Source organism: Aptenodytes patagonicus, chromosome 1 (assembly GCF_965638725.1).
Source record: "Aptenodytes patagonicus chromosome 1, bAptPat1.pri.cur, whole genome shotgun sequence".
Lineage (NCBI taxonomy): Eukaryota > Metazoa > Chordata > Aves > Sphenisciformes > Spheniscidae > Aptenodytes > Aptenodytes patagonicus.
The window spans coordinates 50,223,612-50,248,644 of NC_134949.1; the positions used below are offsets into that span (position 1 = coordinate 50,223,612).

The window sequence follows — 25,033 nt, forward strand, 5'->3', positions numbered from 1 at the left end:
GAAAGAAATTTTTCCTCACGTCCAATCTAAACCTCCCCTGCCGCAACTTGAGGCCATTTCCTCTCGTCCTATCGCTAGTTCCTTGGGAGAAGAGACCGACACCCACCTGGCTACAACCTCCTTTCAGGTAGTTGTAGAGAGCGATGAGGTCTCCCCTCAGCCTCCTTTTCTCCAGGCTAAACAACCCCAGTTCCCTCAGCCGCTCCTCATAAGACTTGTTCTCCAGACCCCTCACCAGCCTCGTTGCCCTTCTCTGGACACGTTCCAGCACCTTGACGTCCTTCTTGTAGTGAGGGGCCCAAAACTGAACACAGTATTCGAGGTGCGGCCTCACCAGGGCCGAGTACAGGGGCACGATCACTTCCCTACTCCTGCTGGCCACACTATTTATTGCTGATCCAGGCCAGGATGCCATTGGCCTTCTTGGCCACCTGGGCACACTGCCGGCTCATGTTCAGCCAGCTGTCAACCAGCACCCCCATGTCCTTTTCCGACAGGCAGCTTTCCAGCCACTCTTCCCCAAGCCTGTAGCGCTGCATGGGGTTGTTGTGGCCGAAGTGCAGGACCTGGCACTTGGCCTTGTTGAACCTCATACAGTTGGCCTCGGCCCATCAATCCAGCCTGTCCAGGTCTCTCTGCAGAGCCTTCCTACCCTCGAGCAGATCAACACTCCCGCCCAACTTGGTGTCGTCTGCAAACTTACTGAGGGTGCACTTGATCCCCTCTTCCAGATCATTGATAAAGATATTAAACAAGACTGGCCCCAAAACTGAGCCCTGGGGAACACCGCTCGTGACCGGCCGCCAACTGGATTTAACTCCATTCACCACAACTCTCTGGGCCCGGCTGTCCAGCCAGTTTTTGACCCAGCACAGAGTACACCTGTCTAAGCCGTGAGCCGCCAGCTTCTCTAGGAGAATGCTGTGGGAGACGGTGTCAAAGGCCTTACTGAAGTCCAGGTAGACCACATCCACAGCCTTTTCCTCATCCACTAGGCAGGTCACCTGGTCATAGAAGGAGGTCAGGTTGGTCAAGCAGGACCTGCCTCTCATGAACCCGTGCTGGCTGGGCCAGATCCCCTGGTTGTCCCGCTCATGCCTTGTGAGCGCCCTCAAGAAGAACCGCTCCATCATCTTCCCCGGCACCGAGGTCAGGCTGACAGGCCTGTAGTTCCCCGGATCCTCCTTCCGGCCCTTCTTGTAGATGGGTGTCACATTGGCAAACCTCCAGTCGTCCGGGACCTCCCCCGTAAACCAGGACTGCTGATAAATGATGGTGAGTGGCTTGGCGAGCTCCTCTGCCAGCTCCCTCAGCACTCTCGGGTGGATCCCATCCAGCCCCATAGACTTGTGAGCGTCCAGGTGGTGTAGCAGGTCATTGACTGCTTCCTCTTGGATTATGGGAGGTTTAACCTGCTCGTCGTCCCTGCCTTCCAGCTCAGGGGGCCGAGTTCCCCAAGGATAACTGGTCTGCCTGTTAAAGACTGAGGCAAAGAAGGCATTAAGTACCTCAGCCTTTTCCTCATCCTCGGTGACAATGTTCCCTCCCGCATCCAATAAGGGATGGAGATTCTCCTTGGCTCTCTTCTTGTTATTAATATATTTGTAAAAGCTTTTTTTGTTGTCTTTAATGACAGCGGCCAGATTGCGTTCTAGCTGGGCTTTTGCCTTTCTCATTTCCCCTCTGCATGACCTAACAAGATCCCTGTACTCTTCTTGAGTCGCCTGCCCCTTCTTCCACAAGCGGTAAACTCTCCTTTTTTTCCTGAGTCCCAGCAAGAGCTCCCCGTTCAGCCAGGCCGGTCGTCTTCCCCGCCCGTTCTTCTTACAGCGTATGGGAAAAGCCTGCTCCTGCGCCTTTAAGACTTCCTTCTTGAAGATTGTCCAGCCTTCCTGGACCCCTTTGCCCTTCAGGACCGTCTCCCAAGGGACTCTCTCAACCAGCATCCTGAACAGGCCAAAGTCCGCCCTCCGGAAGTCCATGGTTGCGGTTTTGCTGCCCCCCCTCCTTACTTCACCAAGAAGCGAGAATTCTATCATTTCATGGTCTCTAAGCCCAAGACAGCCTCCGACCACCACATCTCCCACCAGTCCTTCTCTGTTTGTAAACAGCAGGTCGAGCGAGGCACCTCCCCTAGTAGGCTCACTTACCAGCTGTGTCAGGAAGTTGTCTTCCACACACTCCAGGAACCTCCTAGACTGCTTCCTCTCTGCCGTGTTGTATTTCCAGCAGACATCCGGGAAGTTGAAGTCCCCCACGAGAACAAGGGCTAGCGATTGAGAGACTTCTTCCAGCAGCTTGTAGAACGCTTCATCCGCCCCTTCATCCTGGTTGGGTGGTCTATAACAGACTCCCAGCAGGATATCTGCCTCTTTGGCCCTCCCCCTCATCCTTACCCATAAACACTCAACCGTATCATCATCATAATCGTTGATGTTACTATTAGAGAGAAGAGAACTGGAGGGTGGAAGAAAAATACTGTCTCAGCTCTAAGAGCATTTATCTAAGAGCAACTCATGTCTTTGGAAGGAAAGGCTAAAATGAAGATAGCTGTTATTCTACAGTTTGTTCTGCGTAAGTGTCTGTAAACAAAGAAAAAATATTGTAAACAGAAGTGAAAGGTCCAGCTGTTATGTTTGGTTTGGGTTTTTTTTGCCTATCTAGATTTCAAGTAAGTCTGCCAAATTAGTAAATGTACGGTCATGAAGGCACAGTCATTGTAGCCTGCTGTATTTCTTCAACTCTGACTTTAGCCTGTCTGAGGTTGTTGTGTACAAACCTGCTGTTCATGTTCCCCGTGTGTTCTCTTCTAGAAAGTGGCAGTGAGGGTGAAGAATGTGGTCTCTGTGAACAGAGTTTCCATTGCCTGGCCTGACAGAAATTTAGCAAGTCAGCTGCAGTTATGTTTTAAATGAGCATGTATGTTCAGTTAGATGAAAGGGAACTTTGATATTAAACAAATATCAACTTGTGTAAGTGGAAGGATTTGTTGTGTTTTATGAGGATTTTTTTTGGCTGAAGCCTTTCATCAAACCTTTATCACTGAAGATGTGCAGGTGTTATTTGCTGGTTGTCACTGTAGAACAGAATGAGCAAGCACCAATGTTGTATCTAGTGGAACTTTCCTGGGGGCTTTCTCCCTAGAAAAATATATTAAAGCTCCCCCACAAAAGGAGGAGAGTTGTTCAAACTATCCAAATGGAGGGAATTTCCTAATCTTTAACTGATAAGGCTCTCAAACAGCAAAGCAGAAAAGCTCAGTGGAATTGTTTCAAATAATTGGAAACTGAGCTATGGCTCCACAAGGATATTTGTGACTTGGGTCTCTGAATTCAGGTCCTTAGTATATTGAACTGCAATATTTTGTGTGACTGTGTAAATATGTCAAGGGGAGTTTTTTCCACCTCCTATGCAGAATAAAGTTCAGTATTTCTCAAATAGGCTATTTTGCATGAGATTTTTATTAGCCAGATAATCTGCCAGGCAAGTTTATCAAAGATACAGAAGACAGCTTTGGGCCTCATCAGCGTTACAAAGACCAATTATTACTGCAAAGATATAAATAAATAAATAGATTATGTACTTTTTGGGGGTAATCTTATACACATTTAAGCTCTATATTTCATTATTGATTCAAGGAAAGATTCTGTTTGCTAACGAAAATATTTTTTTGTTTAATATTGCTAGTACTTTTCCAAAATGAAGGGACCTTTAAGGAAAGAAGTAGAAAAATGGATGTGTCTCCGAGAGAAAAATATTTAATTAAATGAAAAGAGGATAAATATTCAATTGTGTACAGATATTTTATTTTTATTTCTTTATTTACTATGTTATAGTTAGATTTTAACATATAAAATTATTTAACTTTAGAATTCATACATTAAATCTGAATAATTAAGCATAACATTTTGCATTTACATTGATCTTTTATTGCCTTCAGTACAGTTTTTGTAGTAAAATATTTTTCTTGATATTGCTATACAACTTACAGTTGGGTAGATAATGGAGTTGTATTTTAGCATTTCATATTATTCTTTGTATCTCACTAATCAATTTCATTATTAATAGAAATATTTCCCAAATTAATGAGACTTGAAAAAATACATCTTGCTTAGTGTAGCAGTGAGTTAATAATTTGTCTTTAAAGATTCTTATAGCATATGACAGTATTGGCTTCTGCCAAAGCTTAGATGAGGTTACCAACTGGCAAACGGGGTAGGCACATGTATGCATATGGTGTTTTGCTCAGGTTGATGGGATTGCCATCCAGTCTGATGTCTTCAAGAGCCCTACGTACATAAGTAAAATCTTTCATTTTGCAGAAAGTGTCTTCGTGCATCTCTTGAATGTTGTTGTTCTAAAAAAAAAAAAAAAGCTATCAGAATAGTTGCCTGAAAGTAATTTTTTACTCTTTGAAGAACAATTTATGGATGTATTTTCACTGCCTAGAGAGATACTTGTTTGAACCCAAGGGACCAGATTGTGGCTGCAAGTCAACAACAGAGAAATCTTCCAAGCAGGGGGAAAATTTCTTGGCCAGTGCAAAGCTTCAAAACTAAGTAACTCAAACCGTGTAGCAGAGACAGGCTTTGCAGGAGGGGCCTGGTAGAAATGTAGAGCATTTTCATTTCCGGGATTGTATTGAAGAGCCTTATTAACACAAATTGGAACCAGCATAGGCCAGTCCAAAAATCATAGAACCATAATTATCATCCTGACAGCTTAATATGCCTCAACCTGCAAAGGCACAAATCTGCAATTTGTTCTGTGACAAATTTCTTTCCCCCAGGCCCTCTCACATTAGCTTAACCCACATCTGTATATATACAGGGAAAATTGAATGCTTTAGGTTTTATTTCTTTGATTTAAATTCCTCTTATATACCTTATCTGCACTGAGCTTTTGTTCTTGAAGTCAACCATTTTCAACAATAAATTGCTAGAATACAATATTGTCTGGAAATTGAGACTAAAAAGGTCATCTCCAAAAATGAGGGCTGTCTGAAAATTCTTCCCTTTTCCGTTCCTGTGCTAGTCAGAATTTGGTGTAAAAAGTCCAGCTCACTAGCTTTTGCCTGTAGCACATAGCACTGAATATTTAATTTACAGGCAGGTGAAAAAAATAGAATATTTCTATAGATTTATTTATTGAAAGATAGAAGTCAAATTATGTACGGTACACCAGGACATTTATTCAAAGATTTTTTTGCTGCATTATTTAATAAACAAAAACATCTGATAATCAAAACTGGGCATTGGTACAAGAGGAGATAAAGGGAAAGAAGCAGAGATGGAAAAGGTTGAAAGGAAGAAGTCAGAAACAAAGGTATAGGTAAAAACAAATGCAAAAAATAGTAATACAGAAAGATGATAGATGGGATGTTCCAAAACAGTCAAATGGAAAAGTTTGGCTGAAAAAATGTTAGGAACTGGGAATTACATTTATTAAGAGAATGAAATGCACTGCTATAGATGCAACCTCTATGTAAAGTAACTTTTTTTGGGTATCTAAAAGCATTCCTGTTGGAAGATTTGTATGAGCAGTGTGAGGGATTTCTGTCTTTGAAGTCTCTTTGACTAATGTTGCTCTTGACAGCTGTGAACCTAACTTTAATCTGTACTAACAATAAATCTATAATTTTATGTTTGAAAAATATTGTGTTACAAATTCTAATAATTAATGCTTCGCTGAGCTAAATTTTACTTCTTTCAAATACCGCATTCACTAGTTAACTGTATGTTTCCAATAGTTTTTTTTAGTTAAGTAAGTACACTTTTGGATAAACAGAAGAAACAAAACAAGACAATAGTTACCTTTTCCAGTTTTACTAACTATTTGAACATGATATATAGAGCCATTGCTTTTGTAGCCTACCTGAAGATGAAGAGCTTGAAGGCTTTCAGGGAGCGGCAATGGAATGTGATCCAAGTTATTGTCAGTGATGTAAAGGTGCTGCAGTTCATGCAGATCCTAGAGGATGAAGAAAAAGGCAGATGAAAATGATAGACATTTTTGAAAATCTCTAGAAAGTAAGTTTGCAATCTGTCACTGCAATGAGCACTGCTGGATACTAACACATTTTGTTTCAGCATGATATGGTTGAAAAGGCAGAAATTAAAGACAGTCATGAACTTTCATTTGCACGGGCTGAGAACTGTTACTGTTAAGGATTAGGTGTTTGGATTAAAATAAAGGAAAAAATTCTTTGAAATGTCTAGAGACTTAATGATTAGAGATGTAGTTTCAATGAGGTTGTTCTAAAGTGAAAATACTGCCTTACCCAGTCATCATGCAGAAAGGGTTCCTATTCTGTCTGTTTTCTTGCTTTTGTGACAAGCTTACTCAATTTTGCACAAGTGTATTGGTGTTGAACCAAATTATAACTGCATAAGAAATGCCTGAGCTAAAAATAAATTTCTCATTCTATTTGAAAAGGTAAATAATTTTCTCCTTTGACTTAGTGGAAGAAGCAGCTTCATCTGGTAATTATAACAATAGTAAGATATAAAATTGGCTAGGTCAACAAGGCTCAGTAGAATACTCTCATTTTGCCCCCTTTTTATACACACAAGTTATCATGGTACCTAACTACTTTGAGTGCAGTGTCCTAGTTTAACTCCTACTGACAGAACTCTGAGATATCAGGGTGAAGGTTCTTGGCAAATATGGAAGATAAAGGCTGAGACTCCTTCATGGCTAAAATCAGGAGAGTGCAGAAGAAAAGGGTGCTAGGCCAGAGTCTCGATTTTTGCCCATTGTTCCTATTCCCAACACCTGGCTTATGTTGGGCTACAAGAAAATATCTGATTCAGTAACTGCTGTTGGTTGCTTTGTTAAGAAGCTGCCTTCCAAAGGAGGAATTCAGAGATGGCTGGTTACAACTACCGTCTTAGACACAATTGAATAGTGCATATGACCCAGGTCTAACATGAAGCTAGCCTATATTCTATAATGATTTCAGATTTCACATGCAATTAGGAGCAGTACATGGCTGCTTCTCCCCACCAAAATTCTTGAGAAAGGACTCAGAAGTTCCAATTTCCCTGCTTTTCAAGGTGGAAAGAAAGTACATACATTTAATGAATACTCTAGCAAGTTCCCATGTAGATACATGGCAGAGTAAGTTTGAAGCAGTCTCATCCATAACTTTGCCCTTCCCTCTTGCCTACTTGTAAGGGAACATCAAGCAGCTTTCTGGAGTCTTGCTAGTCATGTGGGCAGTTGGTTCATGGATACAAACATAGCATGCCATCACAGGTCTTGTGTGGATCTTTGTAAAGAAGAATAAAAAGGGTTTTCATGTCTAGTTGATAGTGCTCATACATCTTGCTCGATCTTTATAGATTGCCCAGCAGCCAGCACAGTCATGGTGCCTATAATCTTAAGAGTTTTACTACTGCAGAGGTACACTTAGGCCACTCTACTGACCACATCCTTTGGAGAGTGGAAGAAAAGATTTTTCCATCAAATGCAGACTTACTTTAAATGCCTCATTACGTATTCCCTTGCGACCAAGCCTGTTCTTACTAACATCGATGAATGTTAAGGTAGATGGTAACTCAGGGAGTTGCCTTATCCTGTTGTCACGGAGCACCAGTTCCTCAAGTTGGGGCAATCTCCGGAAGGCATCTTCATGGATCTCTGATATAAAGTTTGCACTCAAATCAATCCTCTTTAAATTGTCTGGCAGAGAAATAAGATACAACAAGCATGTAAGAATGTATTTCCTGAAAGTTTTAAAAAAGAAAAAGGCAAATGGGTTATTTAAATTACAGGTGAAGTGTCTTGAATCAGATCCATTCTTGACCCACTATGTGACATCTCTCTCTCTGTATATAATGCAATAATATGTATTTGAACAGTTCTCCTAAGAAAGGGGACCAACATCTCATCCTGTTTAGAATTGCCTGTGTCATTCTTCATACACCTTTCGGTGAAAGATTTTAAAGGTAATAATTTTAAAATTTCTGTGTGTTCTGGGAATCTTTTAAATGGTTATCTTTTGGAAAAAAAACATTTAAAGGAAAATAAACTTATTCTCTACCACCTTGTTTCTTTATTTTCAACATTTTCCTGTATGAAAGGAATTTGATATATTGGTTTTTTTCTAAAATACACTCAAACACTTTTTCCAATCAAAAAAAGAAAATAAATTCTATTTTCCACCCAGAATGTTTTTCATGGTTATTTTATTTTATTTTATTATTTTATTCTTATGCTAGCAGTATATTTTGGCCTAAATACATTTTCTCTCTTCTTAGTATTTATTCCCCTTGGTTTTTTTATACACTAGTTGTGCTTCTTCCCAACCTTCATCTTGGTTTGAGCAAGCCTTATAGTTTTCTTTTATAAAAGGATCTTTGCATTCCCCTGAATTATTGAAGTAGCCTTTTTTGGCACTGATTCCACAATTCTCATCATGAAATCAATAAGCATTAGTTACACAAAGTTAGGTCTAAAACAAAAAACAAAGAATGTGGCTTGATACTCAGGCGTGGTGAGTCTATAGCAGTCCCTATCCCTAAACAGGATAGGATTAATACTTCCTGAAAAATCAGGTATCTTTAAGGATCTCGAGTAGGAAAGTTGAAAATATAAGCTCCCTAAGTCACCAATTTTGGCCAGTTTTAGGCCACAAATTGTTTTGGATTAGTAGTTTTCATTTACTGAAGATTTTCCTAGATAATTCTGGAGTAAACCAATGAACATATACTTTAAAGGTAAAATTTAAAGGCAAAATTCCTTTCACACAGATACTTTGCAAATATTTGAAAGTATGTCTACCTGAGAACTTGTCTTGTTTAGGAAAACAGTACTTTCTAATATGCTACAAATGTTCCATGAGGTTTGGGTTTTTTTCTACCTTTCTAAAGCTGATTACAAGTAACAACAAAAAGATAGATGAACATTGTTTTTTCTAATAATTCAAAAATTTGACAGAGAATCTGCATTTGAAGTATTGACCTTTAAGTCCAAAAGTAGCAAACCACTTTTCTATATGTGCATTTATATGAATAATTCTACCGTCATCAAACATTACATAAAATGAATCACTGTCTTAGATTAGTATGAGCTAGAAATAATAGAAATGAAAGCTAATTGCAACAATACTACTATCCATACTTAAGTTAGCAAAGTCGTTTCTATTGATCTTCCTGATTCTGTTGTAACGTGAGTAGAAATACGTGGTTTCCTTAGGCAACGGTGGAACAGCATCAAGCTCATGATCATCACAGTAGACTGTGGTGCCTAGGCATGTACACAAAAGGCAAGTGGGAAGACCTATCAAGGAATTTAAAACAAAAGTTTGTTACAAAAAAATTGTACAAAAATGGTATGTAAATTAATACAATGAAATGCTCACCTAAGCACATAATGATGAGATTTTGTCAATGATAAAGTTCACTCCCATTCTGTTTTGATCACCACATCATATAATTGCAACAACAAAGTGATTAAATTCTGCTTAAAACTAATTTTTTTTCTGCCTATGCCTATGAAGATCATTTAACTTACTTTTCTGATACAGTGTTTTTCAGACTACAATAATAGAATATTAGGTGACAGTAGCCAACCAAACATCAATTTCCCCCTAAGCTGGCAAGTGTACACTTCCATCTAGATGGAGAAATAACAGCTGATGACTGAAACTTGTTATGATTTTCCAAGCTTGGTTCTGTAAATAGTACTTCTGAATAATTTGTAAGGAAATTAATATTTTTCTGCAGAGCTATGGAGGAGAACCTCAATTTCTTTTGCATGTTGTTTAATTACATTTTCTGATTCAGAAATTCAGCAGCATGAAAATTTTCTCTATCAGTCTGAGTTAAGGTAACTTGAAGACTATATAAACAAAACGTTTGTTACCACAAGAAGTTAATGAAAATGAAAAATCAAGTCATTTCATCTCAGTCATAAAACTGCATGAATACAGTGAATTCAGAAGTTTCTTTTGATGATACTGTTTAAATTTGGTGAGAATTATGACACTGAGTGGCTTGTCTGAATGTAATTTTCAGTAGGAAATGTTGTTAGTTGCTATGTGCATTGAATTTTTGATACATCTTTTCTTTGATTATGGGTATAAATCAGCATATCTGTTTCTCAGCTTTTACTGCCATAGAAATACTTTTCTGTTTCATGTTTTCCTCCTCCTTGTAGCAGATGGCTGGTTGTTTGTTCTAGTTACTTTATAAAATAGTAGCATAATTAATGAGTATGAAAATGTTTTTCTTGCAGCTGAGATTTTTCTCCAGATCAATTGTAGCTACGTGGAAGATTTGCCTTCTTAATCTGTGTCAATTACCAACAGGCAGCAGTAACTAACTGAAGGGCGGGCTATATATGTGGTGTCTTTTCAGGCAAGATTAAAGAATCAGTGACCAGAGTACTCTTTTATTTGAGAATCTCTACTTGGGCATCCAGGAATAACATATCTGGAGAGATGAGACTCTTTTTATACCTTCCCTAACTTCCTCCATGGACATTTTAAATTAGCTACAGGGAGCAAGCCTGACAGAGGGAAAAAATAAATTGTCACAGTAAATCTCAGCCTAAATGAATGTAGAGTTCAGGATGGCTGACATTTTTTCAAAATATTGCAACATAGTACAGGAAAAGAGTTTCCCCTTCTGTCCTATTTTTGATCTTGGAGGAGTGTTGTTTGTCACCTATGGCTGGTGTAGTCTGAAAAAGGACAGAGGTATGGGAAGGATTCAAAAAGATACCAAGAAAAATGAACTTGGCTTGATGTTCCTGAGCCTTGTAGTCTTCTACCCAGTACCAAGCCAAGAACAGCAGCAACATCTGACAGGAAAATATGTTGCTGAAAAAAAAAACCAAAGACACAAAAAAAATCTGATTTGATATGTTACAGCCTTGAGCCTCCCATGCGTATCTTTAGTTGATGCACTAGTTGATTTGCATTCAGTGCTCAAAAATGTTGACAGATACAGAGTTCATAATATGTAATATTTATGTGAAATGTTTTGTAACATCCTGCAGCTTTCAAAACTGAAGGAAATTGTGTGGTTTTTTCAGAACTCTCCTGGGAAATTCTCATTTCCATTTTTATTTGTTTTGACATCAGTGTATTTTTTTTGCCTGGTCAAGGCTCACTAGTAATATGTATAAAAACAAGACTACGAATGATTAATTTCTCTTCACTGAACACACAATTTTGGAAGCATGAACTCTTTTTTTTTTTTTTCCCTCCATTTCATTTGTCTTCTATGGCACTCAGTTATAGTATTGGGCATAGTAAAAAATAGACTTTTCCTGTTATTGTATGTTGATCATTATACAACACAAAGACCCATCACAGAAGTGGATAACTCTAGTGAGCTTCAACTATAAGCATTTAGAGTAGCTGCTAACAAATGCCAATTATTAGCATCACAATGGTTGTGTGGGAGAGGGACAGATTGTGTTTTACAATTTTGATTCCCCTGTGAGACGTAGAAAGTTCTTATTTCACTATAGCTAGTCAGAACAGAAAATCAGCTTCACCCAAAATTTCTAAATAGTTCCCTTTCCTTAAGTGTCATAGTTTCTAGTTTTCAAAAATTGTTCAACATTTTAATTATATTTTGTATGAACACATTTATAAAAATTATGTAACAAATCATTATAAAATAAAGACAGTTGGTAATGATATTGAAATCTAAGTCGATAAAAAAGACTGGTAGCATTTGCCAACTATTAGCAAATTTTCCTAGTGTTGTAAGTGTTTAACTGTTAATAAAATTCTTTTTGAAAAAAATCTTCATTGGCGCACAGTCATTTTCATAGTGAAATAGTGTGGAAATATGTTGACTAGGCACCTATCTGACTTCAGAGCATTCAAGATAGGCATGTTATACCTCTCTACAGTAAGAGAGGTACAGAAATTATATACCTCCTCTTCAGTAAGAGAGGTAGACACTCATAAGCAAGCAAAGTGGGCTCACTCAAAAGCAAAGCTAGACAGGCAAAACTCATTTCTCTTTCTTACTAACCGTCTTGAGTTTGTGGTCCAAGAACCCCAGACCCCTGTGCTGAAGACCCATCAATTAATTTTGGTGTTGATGCTTCCTCTTCAGGTTCTTCTGTCAATGGTGCAGAAGAATAACTCTCTTGAATTATAGAAGGTAGTGCTGTCCCAGTCTCTGTCTAGGGAAAATTAAGAGGGAACAGGAAATGTTACTGTTTACTTCCACTGGCAGCTCTTTCTCTTCCAGTTATTCGTATTCTCCCACTAGAGGTCATATATGTTCTGAGGTTTAGTGCTTGAGCTGCATTTTATCCGGCAGCTATAATGAATTCTGATGATGTGTAAACAACTCATAAAACTCCAACATGCTTATTCACTTTTTATCTCAGTGTTTTAAATGTTTTCTTGTATGCACACGTGCATGCACGCCACATCTACTTCATTAGCGAGAATATGTTCTAACAAAATGTTTTTTCCACATTTATTTAAAGTTAAATTAGATTTGTGATAAAAATTGATATATATTGTGTGACAAATGAAAATTTGCTGTGAAGCATCAAAAAGATGCAAGTCATTTGACCATAAAATTGTAAATTTTACTGGCATAAATCCAAATCCAATGTAGCTGTGCAGGCTCTGTTTTAAGAACATTAACATGCTTTAAAAATCTTATTATCTAAGAATTCTGAAATCTAAATTCACATACTACTTGCGAATGTTGGCAGTGTTTTTGTCTATTTTTTTTTCTGAATCTAAATAACAGAAGGCTCTGGTTAGCCTCACTCATCAGTGGCTGCATTATGTAGTATGAAAAATTAAGAATATAAATAAAAAATGTTAGATAAAATCTTGATTTAGAAAAATTCTATAAAATTTGTCAGATCCTTCCATGGAACTGGAAACCTTATTTTTTCTTCTCCACTCAACATAACTAGTCAAACCAGTGAATTTTATTGTGTTAACTCTAATTCTAAAGATGCCTTCTGTTGATTTTGCTATACGACAACTTCAGGATAAAAATGAAGATGTAGCAATTTTCTTGCATCATATCACCCCTCATAAAAAGAATATTGCAGACTTGCCAGGCTTGTTGCAGAGGGGCCTACGTTTGCAAAGAGCCGGTGTTTTACTGTAATCACCCAGGTACTGAGAATCCACTCTAGCTGTGTGACCTTTGCAAGTTGCTTTACCACTGTATCTTGATTTCCCCATGTGTAATAATATTGTTTGGCCACTCCAGGGCCTCCTTTGAATATGCACTTTTTTTTTTTTTTTTAATCCCCAACAATGAATTAGTGTCCTTATAGGGCTTTGCACATCTGAAGTACTGTTTAAAAGTTAGGTAAAACAGCTACTATTGTGGATGCTGCACCTCTGTATTGCAGTTAACACTCCTCAGCCTATATCTAAGGCATGATCAAAAGTAGGACTTTTGTCACAGTATCTTTATCCCAAGTGTGAAGGCACAGAAGCCTAAAATTATGCTTTAATAAAGATTTTCCTCTACTGCAGCCTTGTAGTACACCACCACTATAAAACTATTGAATCCCGATTTTTTCAGCTGACCAAACTTCTGTTTTGAGATCAGCCCCCATCCACTGCTGGTTTTGCTGTCCCCATGGAGAACCAGTTGTTGAAATAACTCACACTAATGTTCATAAGTTCTAGTTGTAAAAGACAGGTAAAAGTAGATTGCATCCAGACTGGACAAGTGGTTAAGGTTTTTTAAATTAGCCTTTCTATGTAGACCATACAAGTTAAAGGAACTAACACACCTGAGATCTAGATCCCAAGCACGAGCAAAGTTTTTTGCTATATTCTAATCTCTGTTTGAATCTCTTAGCTTAACTATATAATATTCAGCAAATAGAGTTATTTTTGTCTTATTATTCCTGGATAGGATAGATTTTAAATATATTCATGGGAAATACCTGTATATCTTCATATGTGTATATATATTTGCCACAATTTTGGAAGAAAACACCTCACACTTCAAAATAGATTCTCTGGATCTTGCGTTGTAGCTATATATCATTACTAGCAGTATTAAGCATTATGATCCTGGACTGCCTGAGAACATCTAAATAAAAACCACTTTTGCACAGAAATAATTTAGTTTAAGTTATATAGTTTAAGTTATATTTTGCATCAATTAGTTTCACTGAAGACAGAGAATATGGAAGCAATGAAAAACCAGGAAGCACTCTGAACTTCACAGACGCAGATTTTGACTGAGTACATTTCATGTTCTCTGTATATTCTTTAGTTGTATTCCAATAAGCCATAGATACTATTACTAAGTAGGGTTTATGGATAAAAATGCCTTGATGCAGTTACTAGGATCATAACAAAACACATGATGATCAAGTGAGCAAAATGAACTTCAGCTGAACTATGACTGAGTAACCTGTAAGTAAGAGCAAGGATGTACCTTGTTGCTTTGGGCAGACAAACACACAATGTTCCCATCTGCAGCACTGACAGCAAGACAGCTTAACCAGGAATGGACTTGGGGACAAATCAAAAGAAGACTTTGGGAACAAAGGAAATGGGACAGATGTTCTCCGAATGGAGGAAGCCTAGAGGGAGAGATGCATTCCAGACTTCTTGACCTAGGGTAGTACCGCACTAAACTGCTTGCACATGCGGTCTACTTCTTCACCAGTTTTGTGGAAATCAGATAAGAGTCCCTGTCCTGAACTTTGGAACAAAATCCAGAGATTTTGAGACCTATTAACAGCTTTGTATGCATCTTTTGTGGCAGTTCTACTGAAAATATTTTGGAGAAGAGCATTTTCAAGATACAATTTGTAAACAGGCTTCAGACCTAAGATAATGTTCCTTTCACTTGTCACGGGATTTGGGTCTTCTACACTGACTGCCATTTCTCTGAATATTTGAGGGCATATTCTATGGAACTTACTAGCTTGGGATTTTTTTTATGCTTTCTCAGGTGTTCTTAGTTGATTAATCACTGTATCTGTTGGGTACCAAAGCAGAGGTATTAACTTCTAGTAAGTCTGTTTCTAGACTGTTATCTCTCTCTCTTTTATTACAGGATATTATCTAGTTTTGGAGATGCACAGCTGAAAGCCTCCCCATAGTTTCCTTTCTAATGTGCTAAATCTGGGTTCTAGAGAAACTGTTCCAAGCAGTTAGCATCAATATCTATTCAGTCTCCTGGACCAGTTGTGGCTGTCATAAAAAATACCAATTATTACAGTGAATTTAATGATGTTGTCATTTTTACACTGGTAACAGAGTAGGAATTCACTGATACATGTGTATTACATACCAGACCCAGAGCACGAGCAGTGTTTGCTTGAACCAGTAACCTAAAGGTAAAAGTCTGTTTCCCATTATCAGTCATCTGATCCATGCAGCTTTCTATCTTTTACATATTTGATAAATCACGCAAGATTGTAACAAGACAAAGATGTTTCTTGGACTATATACTGTACAGAATGATCCTTCATCTTCCAGATGTTTGTTTATTTTTGGCAACATGTACTTTACTAAAAAATTGAAACAGAAATGATTCTATATCACTTAATGGTATTATTCTCCATAGGGTTTTTTGGGGGTTGGGGGTGGGGTTGTATTTCCTTTGCTACTCTAAGTAATATTCTTTATGAAAAATCACAAAGCGGGAAGAATATTGTAGAGAAATACAATAAAGCATGTGTGTCTCTGCCAATAGTTGGAAGTCTTCAAATCATAATCAGCCTTCCAAGCCAGATTTAATATATGGCATAAGAAAACACTGAAAGGGAATCACATCACCTACCTTTAGCCATCTAACTATGTGATAAATTGTTATCCTACTCTGTCTTTGGAATCAATCAAGAGATTTAGAGAATACCAGTGCAGAATATTAGCCACAGAGCATGCTGTAAGCAGAGTAATATCTTTCCTAAGATTTCATGGAGTATCTGTTTTTCCCCCTCCTGTATTTTTCCAATGTGACTACATTTACAAATGAAACTGCTTAATGTGGATGGCCAGTTTAGAGGCACTTTCAGCCCAGGAAGTTACAAAAGTCAAGAGCACAGAAATCTGAACGTATCAATGAGTGGTAAAATACAATTGGTCCAAGTCAACTCGTAACTTCAGTCATCCATAGACTAGGCATCTAGTCTACGCTAGCGTCCTTTCACAGTCAGCAGAGAATGAGACAAAACTTCTGAAAAGCAGCTGCAGCCACTGACCACAGATGCCTCTTTTAGGATGGGCCTTTTAGGTGTCTATCTCTCACCATTGGCTGAAAAGGAGGCAAGACAAATGAAAAGGTTTTTAAGATTAGAAATGGCTCAGGAGGCTGAGCTGTGGAAAAAAAAAAAAAGTAAGATGAAAGAGTACCTGTGGGCTAGGAGTCAGTAGGGGTGGAACAGAATAAAAATGTAGATAGGAGTAACCTATATGAGGATTATGGACCCACATAATCTATGCAAAGTAATAAAATACAGAAAATAAATAGATTTAAAGAGGTAAATGGCAAGGCTGGAAACCATCAGTTGCCACATTTTACTTCTGATGTGGTGTAATTTCAGTGGCAGATGTTTTGTCTATTGTTTTATGTCTACATCTTTTAGGATCAGAGTTGATATATTCCATGTAATAAATTTAAATCCACAGGAGAATCTGAAGTGTGTCCTGTTTCAGTGCTTCTTTTACTGCAAAAAATATACTTAAAAACACAAACAAAATTTCAGAACTTAAAAAAAGACATTATAAACTTGAAGGGACAGTTGTACCACACACTGACTCATTAAAAGGAACTAGTTTCCCCTACAGCTGTTCTGAAACTACCAAAGGCTTACAAGAAAATGTCTAATTATGGCAGAGGTTTTTGGTTTGTTTTCCTTTCCAAAAGTGGCTCATACTTGTTTCTTCTTGAATTTTGCATTTAAGGTCTTCTTTTCTCCTATTGTTCTATCTTAAAAATAAATAGGTCTGTGAGCCATTGCATGGTAATGCTGTAACTACTTAGACTGCAAATTCTTCAGCTCAGATAAATTGTTATTTTCTTGTACAGAGCTACATAAATAAGTTATGTGGAGAAATTAGCATAATAAAACTCAGGGAGATCTTGGGGAAGGTGATGTTTGTTTACAAAATCTCTAAGTAAACTGATTTTGCCTACTTACACTCATTTGCTCATATTTTAATCACTTGCACGTTTACACCCACATACTCCCACGTAACTAAATGTGTATGCCCGAGTAGTCTGGCCAGGATCACCTGTGTTCAACACAGAAGACAAGGGACAGAAGCTACTGAGTCTTTTTAGTGCCTCTGGGGTTCTTCTTGACAAGCATTGAAAACTAACCTTTGGACAGATTTTTATCTCCTTTAAGATTCACCAGCTGTTATTGGGCAGTCTTTTTCCTCAGAGTCTTGGATACTCCAACATCCATGAATCTTACACCAGGTTGCTGCCCATTGCCTCCTTTTACTCATTGGGAATGTGATTTCATTATGGCTAACATGGAAAGGAATGGTATATATTGTATTCTACAACCTTATTTCCTATCTGCTGGTGGTAGGATGAAGGGTCCTCACCGAGAAGTCATCTGTGCTGCAACGTTATCAGGGTGCAGGACCTTTGATTTTGGCATAAACAACACATTCCTCAGTTTTGCTGCTGGGAACAGTGGTCTGGAAGTGGTGCAGTTGGGTACAGTGTCCTTCATTATCAATGCAGGCCATTCTTTTAACCCTTTAAACCTTCTAATTTTTTTAAGTTATTTTGTTGTTTCTGCTGGGTCTTACACACACATACATGCATAAATTTCCATTCATACTTCAGTCAGACCAACTTTAATATTTAAGTTACACTGCTCTAGAGTTGTAACGCAGTTCTCTAGAAATTAATGTCTGTGGTTTCTGCCTTTGAAAATATAGGTAGACTCTGAGGTTCTTATAATTAGTCTTAGAAAGAGAAGTAGTCTTTTTAGCACCTTGACCACAGAATATCCTAAAGCTTCTTGTCTCAAAAGCAAGTTTATCTACATTATGTCTGATTTTAGCTGAGTAAAAACATTTGTGCTGCACAGCATTGCTACAGAGATTTTACTTACTAATTCTCTTGTCTGAGAATGAAGGAAGTCCATATAAATGGAGCTAATCTGGATTTCCATGAGTACAAATGCAGTCAAAGTCTCATTCCAGCACTGTGTTTGAAATTACAGATTTTATTTCTAACATTCCGCTTTGAGGACTATGTAATATCTAAGTTAGCCTACAGCGGATGCTTTTCTTTGGAACACTGCTGAAGTTTTGCAAGACATAAAATTTCAAAGAGAAATATGCCAGTTTTAGAAATCAGAACAAGGCTCTTTGCACTATTATAAAGCACAAAAGGACTGAAAACTAGTCCCAGCTATTTAATGAAGATTTCCACAGGAGCTTCTGCTGATCCAGGCCACAAAGGAGACATACGCAGCCAGACAAAGTTGGAGATCACTCAGACGACCAGAGTATCTACCAGAAACTTTGTCAACCCTCAGACCTGTGGTAAGGAGCTGCCTCAGCTGGACTTCCAGAGCTCACTGTAAAGGGAGGGTTCAGGGTCTCAAGCATATTTCCTCACGTGGTCTAGGCAGACTGGGCACTGCTGGAGCTGAACATGCTTTTGCCCAGTTCACCAGCCTGGCTTTTTCTAAATGCACTGTGATTGCTTTGAATCTGAACTACAACCAAACATGAACAAAAAGGACCAGATTCACTCCACTTACTTAACTTCAGACATTGAATTTAAGTGTCCTATTTAGTAGCTTAGTCTCCTTACACTCCTGGTGCAGACAGTGGAGGAAGAATCACTTCCTAAGGGTGGTTCAGCACACATATGTCGCAAATCAACTTCCTGAGGTGCCTGTCCATCTTCCTTTGGCTGTAAAGGAGACCATATAGAGGCAACCATATGTTTTACCAGACATCAAGACCAAAGTCTGGTGTCAGATCTGCTCTTCCTCTCATTTCTACAGCTTATAGTGCAAAGACATTTCCTCTGGTTTGATCCAATCCATTACATGGATGTAGCCTGCAGTGATACAGACGTAGTGCTCACAAGCTTCTATATCTCCAGAACTAGAGAAATTTCTAATAGTTTAGGTTTGTCTTCACAGTGTGGACTGTTATGCTATATGCTGTTCTATGTTATAGAAATGTCCTGTCAGTGTAAGATCAGTTAACATTTAGTGACAGGTCCAGGGCAAGGAAGAAAGTGCTGAGGACAGGGGCATGGGTGTGATGCATTTCCTGCCACTGGGAGGGACATACTGCATCATAACAATAGGCATTACTACACAACTCTAAAAATAAGGAACACCAATATAAAAAAAAGGAATAATAAGAGAATATATTTTTTCTGCACATTAAATTTTTGTACTTGCTACTTTTTCTTGAACATGTGGTCCAAACTCTATGTCCAGGATCGATAACTGCAGCTATTTTATCCACAGCTATTATTTCCCCTTCTATTAATAAGAGCAAAGTTGGGAGTGGAAATTGAAAAGCAGAAATTAGAAGCTGGTTCAAGCTTAGATCTCCTGTAAAGAAAGCCAGAGCCAAAACCACTCTTGAGAAATAACATACAAAGTAAATTCATAGAATCATAGAATCATTAAGGTTGGAAAAGACTCCTAAGGTCATCGAGTCCAACCGTCAACCCAACACCACCATGACCATTTTCAATCCCCAGATTCCTGTGATGTCACAATAGGGATTGTGCTGCTATGAAATATATACAATTACTGCAGTACCATTTCTATACTATTTTTTTCTTTAAACAAAACAAAGAAAATGGTACAAGTCATTAAAAACAATAACTATGCTGATACTAGTGGGCCGTCCACCAAGTCTTTAAGCATCTAACAAGATACTAGGTTGCACTGAGGAATCCAGGGAAAGAAATTCAGTGAAGTTTTACTTAGCTAACTCAGGTGCCTGATACATATTGTGCAGCTCAGGATTCAGGCAGAAATTTCATTAGGGTTTTACAGTTGTGCATGTTCTGAAAAATTTATTGAACTATCTGTCTCACACCTAAGGCTATTTGTGTAAGGAATGAGGCATTCCTGCACCTAAGTAATTCAAAGAACCCATCTGCTAAATTTGCACATCTGTTTTACTCCATTTCAGTTCAGATGAAAACAAAGGTGCTGGTTCTCCATTCATCCAAAAAGCAAGGGAGCTGAGATATAAGTTCTAGCCTGAGGAGGCTGGCGTCCCAAAAACCTCTGATCCAGAAGACACCCTAACCACCAAATGGGGGCCAGAGGCAAGTTTGGATGAGATGTCAAAACAAAGCCAGAATACATCCAAAGAGGCAAAACTCATGGCAGGAGAAGGAGAACAAGCCAAAGGAAACATGATTATGCAGCCTAATATGAAAGGAACTGAGACCTGGGACCTGTTCAAAGGATTATTGGAGTCCCATGCATTAGACAATCACAAATATGAACAAAGATAGAAATGACTCAGAGCAGACTCAGAGCAGACCCGCAACATTCCCCCCTCTGAGCTGTGTACCAAACCATGCTCTAGATTCTGTTTTGATTGCTCTAAAATGATTCTTACCTTAAAATGATTCAGGTTCTGCACTTTGTGCAGGCACCTGAATATCCTATTATCAGTTTGATTCAAATTCAACAAGCTAATGCAGGATCATATACTAGGCTTTCACAGTGCTTGTTTCTGATTATTTTGTGGATCATACTTTCCAGCTCACCTCTTCTGTGTACACAGACCCGGACCAACCTGTATTCAACTCCCTTGTTTTGCTGCTTATTCAGTTCTAGGATAGCTCCCTTGCTTCTCAGCCTCACTGATAGCCTATTTTATTGATGAAAATATTTTTCTGGTACCCCTATATTTTAACTTCTTATTTTTCTAACTTAGCTTTTCCTACCTGAAGGAAAATGGACTGGTTATATTTAACAGGCACTGTAATAAAAAGCTTGCAATATGATTTTATTAGACATTAGCAGCTGATATACACAGGAATCTCTCTTCACAATTTGTTTTTCTCACACGCTATCCAAATAAAGTTTTAGTTTCAAAGAGGGAAAAACTCTGAGCCTTCTGTTTTACCAGCAAGAAGCTTACACAAGAATGCCTTTGACAGTCTGGCTTGACTGAATCCATTTTAAAGAAGGAAATCTGTCCTTGTATATGTTTGCAGAGCAGTTGGGACAATGAAGACCCAGTCTTGACTGGGGCTTCTGGACCCTATTGTGATGTAAATATTCATTGAAAATAATAATGAAACTCACTGTGAAGAAAAGGGGCGATACAGCGGCTCATGTTTATACTGTTGTAATTGTCAGTTTCAGAAGACAAATCCAGCACAAAGCTTGTACGCTACTGTACAGTGACATTCCTTTGCGGTCTCTTTCTCCTTTAGGACCTTGGAATTTCTTCCTTGGTAACAGGTTTTTCTTTTACATTGCCTTTTTTTACCATTATCTGTGAAAGTGTTGATACTGTTCTCTCTAAAGTCTTTATACATATCTATGTTTCCAAGTGATATATTACTTAAGATTTTTTCAGTAACAATTTCCATTTGGATGTAAAGCTTTAGCTAGGTCTTCAATGTCTCACTAACCTGGGAACTTGGAAACCACAGATTTTGTAGTCCAGTTTTGACCCATCTAATACATGACAATGCATAGCTTTGATCGAGGATTCAATACAATTCTCCCAGGTAATGGGAGATGATGGGAAGTAGAGAATAAATCTTTTTGCTTTGCTTTTCTTCTGTATGCAACCTTTGCTTTTCTTCATTAAACTGCCTTTACCTCAACTCATGTGTTTTTAATCTTAATTTCTCCCCCTGCCCCTCTGAGGAGGGGAAGTGGGAAGACGGCTTGATGAGCACCTGGCAGCCAGCCACCACAATAGATATCCCAAGGGAATGATTCATACTTGTCTTGGAGGATGGTCTTGGGATGCAACACCTAATTTTAGCTAGACAGAATGAGTGGGAGGAATCCCTCTTTAATTACCTCTAGGTCTTTCATCATTTTGGTGCTTACACATTGAATGAGTGATTACAGTACTCAATGGGTAACATTCTGGAAAGGGCATACTGACATGGGCATTTTAGTTTCATTCCTTAAGATGCACAGGTGCCTAATTCCCATTGACATCAACAGGAGCAACACACCGAATGTATCTGAAGTCCTAGAACCAGTCAGTCTCCTGGACCTGCTGAAAATCAGTTGGACGCACAACCTTGGAAAATTTTGCATTTCTCCAATGAGTCTAAAAAGTGTTAAACAGAATGATTTATATTTGCACATAACTGAATTTTAAAATCTTAAATTGAAGAGAGCAACAACAGAAAATACTATTTCATTTTTTCTTCATTATTTCAGAAGGCTAAAGACATGATTCACAGTTCTCTAAAAGGAAATGCAGGCCTTAAATCAGGCCTTAAAGAGTTACTGTACACGGGCTAGATCTAATGAAGGCCTGCTGTTTTTCTGGGTCTCTGTGGTATTGCTCATCATTTAAGCTATGCATAATAAAAACTAACCTGTGACCTTGCATAAATACTGGGTTTTACACATAGAGTCACTTGTGTAGTCCACATCTTTATGATAACAGGATTGTAGGGAGGAAAGGCGTAACCACAATCAAGAAATCAAATGTATTCTGTTTAAAACTTGAGTGACATCAATAATATTCAGCGTCTAAAAGATAACTTGGAAGACTGACATGCATGTCTAGAAAAGCTGCTTGATTTCTACAGCACTGACCACTCTGAGCTCTCCTGGGTTTAGGGGAATTGTGAATGCTTAGGTTTCTTTTGGGTGGTACATGGTAAGAGGAATGTAAGTAAAAAAAGATTTTGGCTACACATCTAGGAAAAAAGGCTCTCACAGGGAGGTCCATCCATATGCAAAGTAACATTCCTTCCAACTGCTACGATGGATGACCTTCACTTGATGAATTTTAAGAAGGCTGTCTGAAGAGCTCAGTAATGGGAGAAAATCCTGCTCTGGAAAAGAAGTTTACAAGACAAAATGAAGTCTTTTTGGACTCTGCCTATTCCATGCTTCCTTGAAGAAAGCAAGCTGTGATAGGACCTGTTGTATCTTTTCTTGTTGGGTGCAATATTGATCATCCTGAATTTCCTTTCAGCTGGAAAAGAACCACAGGAGCCTTGCCTTGTCTCTATCCTTCACTCAGAAACTTGGAAAGGGGCCACCCCATTCTTCAGTGTCATAGGACCTCACAGAGAGAGCAGAGCACAGAAGAGTCCTACCTACCACTCAATGCATTACTAAGATATCTATTGTTTGAATGAGAAAATCTCTGTGGTGAGGCACATACAAAATAGCCTCTCCCATTTCTGGGAAGGAAGTCGTTTCTGTAGGACTGATAAAGGCTTCATTTTTAAAAGCAAAAAAAGGCAGGAACTGTGGCTTATTAGTCAATGTGAAATAGAGAGAGCACAAGTATCCAGTGACTAAAAGTGAGGGTGACTTTATCAGGACAGAAAGCTCAAGCGCATGGGTATGTAAAGAGCTTTGATTCTGTACGGCACAGGAAAGCAAGCCAAAGGCAAAGTAATTTCTTTAGAGCAAAGTTCCTCTCGGTCTTTTTTAGATGAGAAAATTTATTACATCCAAACTGTAAGATTCTGATCTTAGTGCAAACTTTGAGATTATTTTTATCTCTTCAGTTCTCTGGTTTGGGGACATATTTATTCTTAAATTGTCTCTGTTCTTTGATTTCAAGGCTGCTATCCAATTTTGATCTCACCTTGATGAAAGACTAGTTCCTGTCCCTCCTGCTGCAATCATGAATCACTCAAACGATTGTATTTTCATTAATTATGTGCTGTTATGTGAAAAAGTACTAAAATATTATGTGTAATAGCAAAAAAACCATATTATTATTTAAATGTTATATTTTTCACTCAACTTCTATTGCACTCAATCCTGAATCATACAGTGCATATATCACCTTTAGGAAAGTTGTGTCGATGTCTAAGCAGCAGAGTGAGATTAAAATTAATGTAGCCTTTTAGTGACGTAGAGAAATACAGGAATGTAGGAGGGAAAGGAGACATTTAAGTCAACAAATGGAGTCCCTTGCTTGTACAGGCAACACATCTTACTATCTCATATTATAACAGAATTTCAACAGTTTTTTCTTCAGTAACCTTTCTTACTTTCCTGTTTTTCAATTCAAGTGCTTTCCCTTTGCTTTTTTATTTCCTTCTGCCCACTTTCCTCACAGAAATAGAAACCACTAGCATTTATAACCTGAAATACTTGTATTGAACATACCTATTACTATAAGAAATAACCTCAGGAAACAGCATTTTACAACCTCATTTAATGGGGAATGCTGGATGTCCTACCTCAGCTGCCTCCATGTCTCATTCAGACAGATAAATCACAAAGACAATCTCCAACAGAATTTGTGGCAATGCAAAGACACCTGAGGGAAACATGGTAGCTTTCACCTGCTGTCAAAGATTACCACCAAAAAAAAAAAAAGTCAGGAAATATTTTGGCCACATTTGTAGATTAGGGAAAATGTGAATGAACTAGCATGTGTTGTTAGCACAGAAAACTGTTGATCAACCAAAGGCAATAGTGACCACATGAGTAGATTTTTCTCATAAATGTTTTCGTGGCCAACAAAAACTCATCAGTAGCCACTGCATTTGTGCATATTGGAAAGATGAAATAAATTAAGTTCTGATTACCTCTAATTGATCAGACTGCTCATTTTCATCATAGACAAATGGGTGAGGCAGGTCTCCAAGCGGTATGTCATAGAACTCAGAATCATAAATTACGGTATCAGTGATAGGTGCAGCTCCAACAGACTTGAAGATAAAAAATCCCAGAAAAATATTTACAAAGGTCTGCATTCTGCTTTCTTTTCTGAAAGAGAAGAAAATGGACAAAACATGGGTAATCTGGTATTTGCAAGGAATCTATGAAAATTTAATCTCGCAAATCCAGTACTTATAAGTATGCAACAATATTTCTGATGGATAACTCATATTTATTCATGATGACTCAATGGTTTATTCTG

At 38.2% G+C, this 25,033-nt stretch overlaps 1 protein-coding gene across 1 annotated transcript; it reads right to left on the reverse strand.

Moving 5' to 3' along the window:
* Window positions 1-4,186: 4,186 nt before the first annotated feature.
* Window positions 4,187-24,866, reverse strand: EPYC (epiphycan). Its single transcript, XM_076328671.1, has 6 exons — window positions 24,699-24,866; window positions 11,997-12,150; window positions 9,124-9,282; window positions 7,481-7,683; window positions 5,875-5,970; window positions 4,187-4,357 (listed from the first exon to the last, which is right to left on the reverse strand). The coding sequence occupies exons 1-6, from the start codon at window positions 24,864-24,866 to the stop codon at window positions 4,187-4,189; spliced, it is 951 nt and encodes a 316-aa protein (XP_076184786.1).
* Window positions 24,867-25,033: the final 167 nt, after the last annotated feature.

Coding starts and splice junctions, on each gene's coding strand:
- EPYC (XM_076328671.1), bottom strand. CDS start 24,866: ATGCAGACCTTTGTAAATATTTTTCTGGGATTTTTTATCTTCAAGTCT. Junction 5,971..7,480: donor TACGTAATGAGGCATTTAAA/GTAAGTCTGCAT, acceptor TTCATCCTCTAG/GATCTGCATGAACTGCAGCA. Junction 4,358..5,874: donor TTCAAGCTCTTCATCTTCAG/GTAGGCTACAAA, acceptor TTTTTTTTTTAG/AACAACAACATTCAAGAGAT.